Source organism: Rhamphochromis sp. 'chilingali' (assembly GCF_963969265.1).
Source record: "Rhamphochromis sp. 'chilingali' genome assembly, chromosome: 1".
Classification (NCBI taxonomy): Eukaryota; Metazoa; Chordata; class Actinopteri; order Cichliformes; family Cichlidae; genus Rhamphochromis; species Rhamphochromis sp. 'chilingali'.
In genome coordinates this window covers 50,688,044-50,697,325 of record NC_137929.1, presented here as the reverse complement: position 1 = coordinate 50,697,325, position 9,282 = coordinate 50,688,044, and the positions used below count along the sequence as shown (strand labels likewise).

The following is a 9,282-nucleotide window of genomic DNA, read 5'->3' as shown; positions in this document are numbered from 1 at the left end:
GAATAGAAATTGCGTTACTCTTCAATCCCTAGATAAATAGCAAATGAACATTTAAATATATTTAAATATAAAAGTGATTTAAAAAAATGCAAGTAAAATAATTAAAAAGTAAAAATTTAAATAAATACAATTTTACATATAACAAGGAAGCTATACAATATACAATATAATGGGTAAGTGACATTGAGTGTAAACCAGGCAGAGTAGTGCAAATAGGCAAATAGTGCAAATGGAGATTTAGTAGTGTACGGTAAGAGAAAGTGTAACAACAAAGTCTTATGAGGTAATGGCAGTCCAATGCTCCACAAAGTGACTGGTAACTGGTGCAGGCCAGTGAGTGAGTCAGAGAGTGTGTGTGTTTGTGTGTGTGTGACAGAGTTCAGTGAGACCGTGGAGGAGAGAGGGGAGAGGGGGCAGAATCGGGAGGGAGTTAAGCTTCCTGACAGCCTGATGGATGAAGCTGTCCTTCAGCCTGCTGGTCCTGGCCTGGAGACTCCGCAGTCTCCTCCCCGACGGCAGCAGCTTGAAGAAGCTTTGCATTGGGTGTGTGGGATCAGCCGCTATGCAAAGGGCTTTTTTAGTGAGACGGGTGCTGTAAATGTCCTGGAGGGAGGGGAGAGAGACACCAATGATCCTCTCTGCAGCTCTCACTATGCGTTGGAGGGTCCTATGACAGGACGCATTGCAGGCTCCAAACCACACAGTGATGCAGCTCGACAGGATGCTCTCGATGGTGCCTCTGTAGAAAGTGTACATGATGGGGGCTGGTGCTCCTGCTCTTCTTAGTTTGCGGAGAAAGAAGAGACGCTGCTGTGATTTCTTGGCCAGTGCTGTGGTGTTGTACGTCCAGGAGAGATCCTCTGTGATGTGCACACCCAAGAACTTGGTGCTGCTCACTCTCTCCACAGACGCTCCGTCAATGGTCAGAGGAGCATGTTGGGTGTGCATTCTCCTGAAGTCCACAACAATCTCCTTCGTCTTCTCCACATTCAGAGAGAGATTGTTGTCAGCACACCACGTGGCCAGGCGTCTCACCTCACTTCTGTAGTCGGTCTCATCCCTGTTGCTAATGAGACCCACCACCGTTGTGTCGTCCGCAAACTTGATGAAGAGGTTGGAGCTGTATGATGGAGTGCAGTCATGGGTCAGCAGAGTGAAGAGGAGGGGGCTCAGCACACATCCCTGCGGGGCCCCCGTGTTTAAAATGATGGTGCTGGATGTATTACTGCCAACCCGTACTGCTTGAGGTCTTCCGGTGAGGAAATCCAACAGCCAGTTGCACAGTGAGGTGTTGAGCCCCAGCTGGACCAGTTTTTGAATGAGCTGTTGGGGGATTATGGTGTTGAATGCTGAACTGAAATCTATGAACAGCATTCGAACATATGAGTCATTTTTGTCCAGGTGTGTGAGTGCCGAGTGGAGTGCAGTGGAGATGGCATCATCGGTTGAGCGGTTGGGCCGATAGGCAAACTGGAAGGGATCCAGGGAGGGGGGCAGGACAGTCTTGATGTGTTGCATGACTAGTCGTTCGAAGCACTTCATCAGGATGGGAGTAAGTGCAACAGGACGGTAGTCATTAAAGCAGGAGGGAGAGGACTTTTTTGGAACCGGAATGATTGTGGTGGCTTTAAAACATGTGGGGACGACAGCCTGGATGAGTGATATGTTGAAGATGTCTGTGAAGACATCAGTGAGTTCCACTGCACAGTCTCTCAGTACACGACCAGGAATGTTGTCAGGACCCGGAGCTTTACGTGCATTGATCCTGCTGAGGGATCTCCTCACGCTGTCCGGTGACAGAGTCATCACCTGGTCACCAGGAGGGGGTGGGGTCTTCTGTGCAGTGGTGCTGTTTTGGACTTCAAAGCGAGCAAAGAAAGTGTTCAGCTCGTTCAGCAGGGGGATAGTGCTATCACAGGTCTGTGGTGGGGGCTTGTAATCTGTGATGGTCTGAATGCCTCGCCACAGGCTCCGTGAGTCTCTGCTGTCTTTGAAGTGATGAGATATTTTCCTGGAGTACTGTCTCTTAGCCTCTCTGATGCCACGGGAAAGGTTGGCCCTAGCTGTCCTCAGGCTTGCCTCGTCTCCAACTCTGAAGGCAACATTCCGAGCTTTCAGCAGCCTGTAGACCTCTCCTGTCATCCATGGTTTTTGATTGGCCCGGACAGTTATGGTTTTCGTGACTGTTACATCCTCGATACACTTGTTGATGTAGGCAGTAACAGTCTCTGCGTACTCCTGGAGGTCAGTGGTGTTGTTATAGGTGGCAGCCTGCTTAAACATGTTCCAGTCTGTAGTATTAAAGCAGTCCTGTAGAGCCTCTGAAGACCCCTCTGGCCACACTTGTATCCGCTTACGAACCGGTTTGGTCACTTTAACGAGCGGTCTGTAAGCAGGCATTAGCATGACAGTGATATGGTCTGAGGCGCCGAGGTGGGGGAGGGGAAAAGCTTTGTAAGCTCCTCTCTGGGTGGTGTAAACAAAGTCCAGTGTGTTATTTCCCCTTGTTGGAAAGTCTATGTGTTGTTGCATTTTTGGAAACACGCACTTTAAGTCTGCATGATTGAAATCCCCAGCCAGGATGAGAAAAGCATCAGGATGGGCTGTCTGCTGCTCACTGATGTGCTGGTACAGTTCATTCAGTGCCTCATTCCTGTTGTTGACATTGGAGGAGGGAGGGATGTACACAGCGCACAGGAGTATGGCTGTATATTCCCTCGGTAGATAGAATGGCCGGCACTTAATAACCATTAACTCCAGCACTGGTGAGCAGTGTTTGCAGACCGCAACAGCATCGCGACACCAGGCATCATTGATGTAAACACAAAGTCCTCCCCCGCGGGTCTTACCTCCCGCGACGATGACTCTGTCAGCACGGTAGCATGTTAGCTGGTCGAGCTGAATGGCGCGGTCCGGGACACTGTCGCTGAGCCATGTTTCCGTGAACACAAAAGCACAGCAGTCCCATAACCTTCAAACTTTGGTTGTCAGTTTTCCCTTTGATTTTCATACCTTCAACCACATTTTGTAACTTCAGAATGTCACTATGATTGCAATGTCCCAAAATTTCGTGCCATGTCTGCACATCAAAACAATTATTACACTTATCATCATACTCACTTACAGTCTCAAGGTAATAAAGTCTGTTGTGCTCATGGATGTAGAACTTTGTACCGTCTCTGTGTTGAAGGACGTTCCTTCCTTTCTTAAAGATGATAGTGGCTCCGTTCGTGGTGGCCGCTCTCACAGAGAAGATATTCTGTGGAAATGAGGGAATGCATAGAGCGTCTTTCAGTGTTGTTTTACACTGTCTCCCTCTGCTGTCAATCAAGCACACCTCTGCATCTCCTCTGCCTTCAGCCACTCCTTTACACCTGGTGCCATCAGCTAATTCCACACAGTGTGTTCCCGGCTGGAAGTCGTCATTAAATTTCTTGAACGCTGTTTTATCATTCAGGATGTGTGATGTTGCGCCAGTATCCACCATCAGGCCTTTCGTCCTGATGTCCTGTCGCTGTTGAGGTTCCTCGTAGTCATCGCTCATCCGGAAGACATAGGTGTCGTCGCTCTCTGCGTTGCCGCCCTCCTCCGAGGCTATGCGTGCTTCATCATTCCGTTGTCGTCTCCTGCAAGTCGACTCTCGATGGGTGTTGCTCCTACAGTGACCGCACCATTGTTTGTAGCAGCATGCTCTGGCCTTGTGTCCCCGCTGGCCACACTTAAAACAGACTATGTCTGACATGTCTCTCCTGTGGTCATTAGCAGCTGCTGCTGGTCTCGCGCTGGGTTCCACTCTCGCCTTCATGATGTTATCCTCTTGTTCCACTAAGCGCATTTTCTCAGTGTCCTCATAGCTGCGGAGTTTTGTTTTAAATTCTGCAAACTTGATTTCTGATTCACTTTGCGTAATGTGAACAGAAAAAGGTTTAAATGTTTCTGGTAAACCTTTTAACACCATCGCTACAAGCAGACCATCACTAAGTGTCTCTCCAGCATTTCTCAGGGCTGTAATAAATGTCTCTGCACGTATGATGTACTCCGTGACGCTCTCAGTGCTTGCTTTCTTCAGAGAAGTCAGTTCAGTATAAAGGCTGATAATTCCTGATTTACCTTTTCCCGCATAATAATCTCTTAATTTTCAGTGCCTCGCGTCCATCATCGGCAGCTTCTCTCATCACGAGCGATAAACTCTTATCATCCAGGAACTGTATTAACTCTGCAAAGGCCTGGGCATTCTTATCGTCGTCCTCATCACTTTTCAATATTGTGTCTTTTAGACCTTGTAATCTAAGATGTCCCAAAAATTTTGTCTCCCAAAGTTCATAATTCTCCTCATCTCCGTCAAAAACCAACCTTGCCCATCGGCCACTGGGTTCACCAGCACGCTTACTCATGGTGCTAACTTAGCATGCTAGTCCTCACCGAACACGCTGTACTTTGCGACTTTTCTGGTGGTAAACTTTCCCCTGGCGTAGCTTCAATGTTTTCCTGGGCCCATAACCTGTTAGCAGAGACGGGTCTCCCAGCGGAATCTGCATGAATATTGAAGATACTTATATTGTCTAGACGGAGGAATAATCACACGTGGTGCATTGGCTTTCACCGGAACATCACACCAAAAGGTGACTTTGTTTATTGAACTCTCGCGTGCACTCTGCAGCATAACAGGAAGCATCCTTTCAAAATAAAATCACAACAGATGACAATGAGGGCATACCTATTAACTAGCCACATTAATGCCACTCCGCCTAAGTCCGAACCTCCGCCTGATGTAGAGAGGGCGGGGCAGAAACCTGCTTCCTGCCTGAGAGAGGCGGAGCTTCAGTGGCTCTTCTTGGACGAGCCGAAGCCAGAGAAGCCCATCACTGCCGCCATCTCTTCGTCCTCCTCGAAGTCCACGTCCTCCTCCGCCCGTCGCTTCCGCTCCTTCTGCTTCTCCTTCTTGTACACCTTCGCCTTCTCCTCCTCCTCCTCCCGCAGCTCCTTCACGCGCTCCTCGAAGTTGTACTCCTTCTGCTTCTCCTCCAACTTCTTCTTGTTCACCTCGAATCTCTTCTTCACCTGATCAAGAGACGAGCGCTCCACCCACATCGACATGCCCAGGTTCCTCTGATGTTTTTTGCCGTTGATGTGATCCAGGAAGTTGATGGAGTCTTTGACCACACAGTCGCACACGTTACAGTAATACCCGCCCATCTCGGCCTGCGGTGTGGTCTTGGTGATGATGATGGTCTTCCCCAGCTTGGACTCCAAGTCCACCTTGTAGTCCCGGTGATGCAGGAGGTCCCGCTTGACCGGCGGCGCAGTTTTTCCATCTCGCCGCTCGTACTCCCTCTCCTCCACCAGACGTTTCTGGGCGAGGTTCTCGTACTCGTCTTTGTCCCATTTCCGACGGAAGTCGTTTTTACTCGACCCGCTGCCTGACGCCATCTTGTTTACTTTTGACCGGAAAAAATCTCCGGTCTTGCCGCAACCACTCATTTTGACAGGTTCTTTTCTTCGTAGTATCGAGACTAAGAGAAAATGTGGCCCGATCAGCTCAAAGCCTCGCTTATATTTCCGCAGAGCGCGCGCAGCTTCGTCACGCACCAATCGCAGAGAGGCTTGCGGCAGCGCGCATATTCAATGCACTTTTCTCCAATGAGAGGCACACACTGAGGCGGGGCCGTGCTCCTCTGAACGGTGCTGAGCACCACGTGGAGCCCCTCACCAATCACGAGCCGGAGCGGCACCGCGTCACAGCCAGTCACACACTTTAAGAGCAGCGAGTCTCGTCTGTTTGCTACATTTTCTGCTGTTAGCACAGTTAAAAGAAAAGAGACGAAGAATGGCAAGAACCAAGCAGACCGCTCGCAAGTCTACTGGCGGCAAAGCCCCCAGGAAGCAGCTGGCCACCAAGGCTGCTCGTAAGAGCGCTCCGGCCACCGGAGGCGTCAAGAAACCTCACCGTTATAGGCCCGGTACCGTGGCTCTGCGAGAAATCCGCCGTTACCAGAAATCTACCGAGCTGCTGATCCGCAAGCTGCCCTTCCAGCGCCTGGTCCGCGAGATCGCTCAGGACTTCAAGACCGACCTGCGCTTCCAGAGCTCTGCTGTCATGGCTCTGCAGGAGGCCAGCGAGGCTTACCTGGTCGGACTCTTCGAGGACACCAACCTGTGCGCCATCCACGCCAAAAGGGTCACCATCATGCCCAAAGACATCCAGCTGGCTCGCCGCATCCGCGGAGAGAGAGCTTAAGCTGCACGCTCTCCTACCAACAACGGCTCTTTTCAGAGCCACTTCACTCCTATCAAGAGCTCGCTCCTTTATTCTTTTTATATTAATGTCGTATTCGCACTTAAATGTTTTTGCTGTTTCTATACTAGAAACTACAGTTGGCATCAACGTTGAATTCATCATAAGTGTCTTAATGTGTGTGACTGGGTGGATGACTGAATGTAGTGTAAAGCGCTTTGGGGTCCTTAAGGACTAAATAAAGCACTATACAAATACAGACCATTTACTATTAAGTTCTCAGTCTCCCAGAGTAGCATTTCTAATTTTGATTGAACTGTCAGAGAAAACAGCAGCCTCAAGCCAGGCTATTAGTTTACGGAGGCTGTTAAACTTATGTCTAATGTTGGTGACTCAAGAATGTCATATTTATATTAAACCTATATTTGCATTTCAAGTTATAAACATTTACTCAACATGTCGTTGTTTTTTTTTTTTTTTTTTTGTTTGTTTTTTGTTCTTTATTGTAAAAAATACTACTAGGATTTTAAGATCCATGTGATTTCAGTAATACTAATGCAGTATGTCAGTGAGGAAAAACCACTAAATCCAGTTGAGCTGAAAAGAATGACACCAAACAAGGCAAGGGGAAAAAAATAAAATGAAACAATTTGAGGGTGAAATACAAACGTAAACTCAAAAGGAGTCAAAAATGGCCGGTTGTATTGCAGATCTCAGTGGGTTAATCCAAGAAATCATGAAAAATTAGGTTTCAATTTTTGTTCATGACAATGTAGATTTCTGACATTGTGTAATTTAAGCATGTGACAATGTGATTGTTTTCCAAAAAATAATTTAAACCATATGTAACCACCTGCATGTGTTTGGGGGAAAAAAGGCTTTGATTTTGCCACAACATTTAATTTCTTTGCCACCTTAAAAAATTTCTCTAGATCTGCCCCTGTTATAGATTAACTAGTATTTATTATCGTGACAATTGTCGGGCTGCTTTCAGTCATCCCAGTATCCTCGGCTGAGGCTGAAAGAAGCTTCAGTGCTCTCACAAGACTAAAAACATGGCTAAGGTCAACAATCATCATCATCATTTATTTATTTATATAGCACTTTGGTCTACCAGGTGTGTTTTTAAAGTGCTGTACAATACTAATATGCACATAGTAACAATGACTCAAATGAGATTAAACAATGCTGCTGTATGCCATGTCCACCAGGAGAGACTGGACAGTAAATATGTAAAACCAATATGCCACCAGTTTATCTCGGTTACCGAGAGGAGAAGGCATGTGTTTGGCTGCTTCACATAGTGGACATTGAGTTGTTGTGTGGGGCACCAGTAGTCCATGTCTGTTTCTGTAACTGTAGTTCATGTTTAGAAGAAAAAAAATCCCAGCTGACTGATTTGATCGGGGAAGTAGTGCCTAAAATATTGCATAGTTTTGCTGAGAGATCTTTTACTTTGCGATAATCTTAGATGAGTAGTTTTATGGACAAAAACCACCAGGTCATTCAGTGTTCCCTTAGTGCCAAAATATAACAGATGTTGGTGTACTATAACTGAAGTAATGTTGTTAAGTCCGTAAAGTCATATTCTTTTGTTATGGCTCTATTTTTATATGGAATATGGCTGAAGTAAACTAAAGTCTAAAATACTTGTCTGTTTGTTTAATAGTAATTTAGCATTATATAAGTTACATATAAAACTATGAGCTGTAATTTTAAATGGTTTAAAAGCACGTAGAATAGCATATGTAGGCAGGATCGTCCCCCGCCACCTGCAGCTGGCCATCCGCAGCGACGAAGAGCTGAACAAGCTGCTGGGCTGAGTGACGATAGCTCAGGGTGGTGTGCTGCCCAACATCCAGGCCAAGAAGACTGAGAAAGCTAAAGAAAATCCAGCGACTGTCCTCAACCAACTAACGGATCTTTTAAGAGCCACTCACAACCTCTGAGAGTACACTTGCTTACAGAGTGCGGCCCTGCCTCTTCAGAGCGTACACTACATCCATGGCGGTCACAGTCTTCCTCTTAGCGTGCTCAGTGTAGGTGACGGCGTCACGGATGACGTTCTCCAGGAACACCTTGAGCACACCGCGGGTCTCCTCGTAGATCAGACCGGAGATACGCTTCACTCCGCCACGGCGAGCCAGACGGCGGATGGCCGGTTTAGTGATGCCCAGGATGTTATCACGGAGAACTTTACGGTGACGCTTTGCGCCTCCTTTACCGAGTCCTTTGCCACCCTTTCTTTTCTTTTTTTTAAATCACTTTATTTAAATATCAAAATTCACAATTACACATAATACAAGCACCATGCACAAATTATTCGCATCTTATTTTACATATTACAATAATAAAAGCTCCCACGGCAAGTCATTTCCTAATTTCATATCTCTCGTTTTTCTTCTTCTCAGCTCAGTTACAATGTTTTTACATACGGTGAAACTACTTAACACTTTTTGTTCTATAACACCTTTAGCCCTTGTTTTCCATATGTGTACATTTATAACGCACATCGCCAGCCAAAACAATCTTCTTTTATTTTCACTCATCTTTTCTTTAAACAAACCGTATCTTACTGATTTTATATTATTTTCAATATTAAAACCTAGTTTTTCCATCCTCCTTCTTATTTCAACCGTCCTGTAACACGATATCAAAAGATGATCAAGAGTTTCGTCTTCATCACAATTCTCCATAGGGCATTTCTTAGTAGTAACGAAGCAACTCCACAGAACCACAGCTCTTACTGGGAGACGTCCGACAGAGATAAGCCACACTGTATCTCTCATGTTCTCGGATATTACTTTGTCATATATGTTTTTAACTATTTTCTGATTTTCTTCTTTTTCCACAGCCTTATATTGTATCATACCTTCATTTTTTTTAGATTGATTTTATTTTATATCTGTTTTGAGTTTAATTGTAAAATATTTAAGCCATCCAATTTCCACTGATCCACAAGATCCCCAAACACAAGTTTAAAGTATGGCACTCCCGTTCGGGCTCCCCCTTTCATTTTTTTCCACAAAGCTTTCTTCCCTTGGATC

The 9,282-nt window shown here is 46.2% G+C and overlaps 3 protein-coding genes across 3 annotated transcripts; 1 reads left to right on the top strand and 2 right to left on the bottom strand.

Annotated features, from left to right (window-relative positions):
- Positions 1–4,567: 4,567 nt before the first annotated feature.
- Positions 4,568–5,542, bottom strand: LOC308405847 (zinc finger matrin-type protein 2-like). The gene has a single exon (XM_080896606.1). It carries the CDS (start codon positions 5,479–5,481, stop codon positions 4,822–4,824), a length of 660 nt encoding a protein of 219 aa, XP_080752732.1. The 5' UTR covers positions 5,482–5,542; the 3' UTR covers positions 4,568–4,821.
- A 234-nt stretch (positions 5,543–5,776) lies between these two features.
- LOC308404761 (histone H3.2) lies at positions 5,777–6,561 on the top strand. The gene has a single exon (XM_080894962.1). It carries the CDS (start codon positions 5,828–5,830, stop codon positions 6,236–6,238), a length of 411 nt encoding a protein of 136 aa, XP_080751088.1. The 5' UTR covers positions 5,777–5,827; the 3' UTR covers positions 6,239–6,561.
- A 1,635-nt stretch (positions 6,562–8,196) lies between these two features.
- On the bottom strand, positions 8,197–9,024 carry LOC308408487 (histone H4-like; the record flags this gene model as incomplete). The annotated part of the gene is made up of 2 exons (XM_080900749.1): positions 8,197–8,484; positions 8,983–9,024. The coding sequence occupies 2 exons, from the start codon at positions 9,022–9,024 to the stop codon at positions 8,197–8,199; spliced, it is 330 nt and encodes a 109-aa protein (XP_080756875.1).
- Positions 9,025–9,282: the final 258 nt, after the last annotated feature.

Bases quoted from the DNA above. Each gene is read 5' to 3' on its own strand.
- LOC308405847 (XM_080896606.1), bottom strand. From the start codon at position 5,481: ATGAGTGGTTGCGGCAAGACCGGAGATTTTTTCCGGTCAAAAGTAAAC.
- LOC308404761 (XM_080894962.1), top strand. From the start codon at position 5,828: ATGGCAAGAACCAAGCAGACCGCTCGCAAGTCTACTGGCGGCAAAGCC.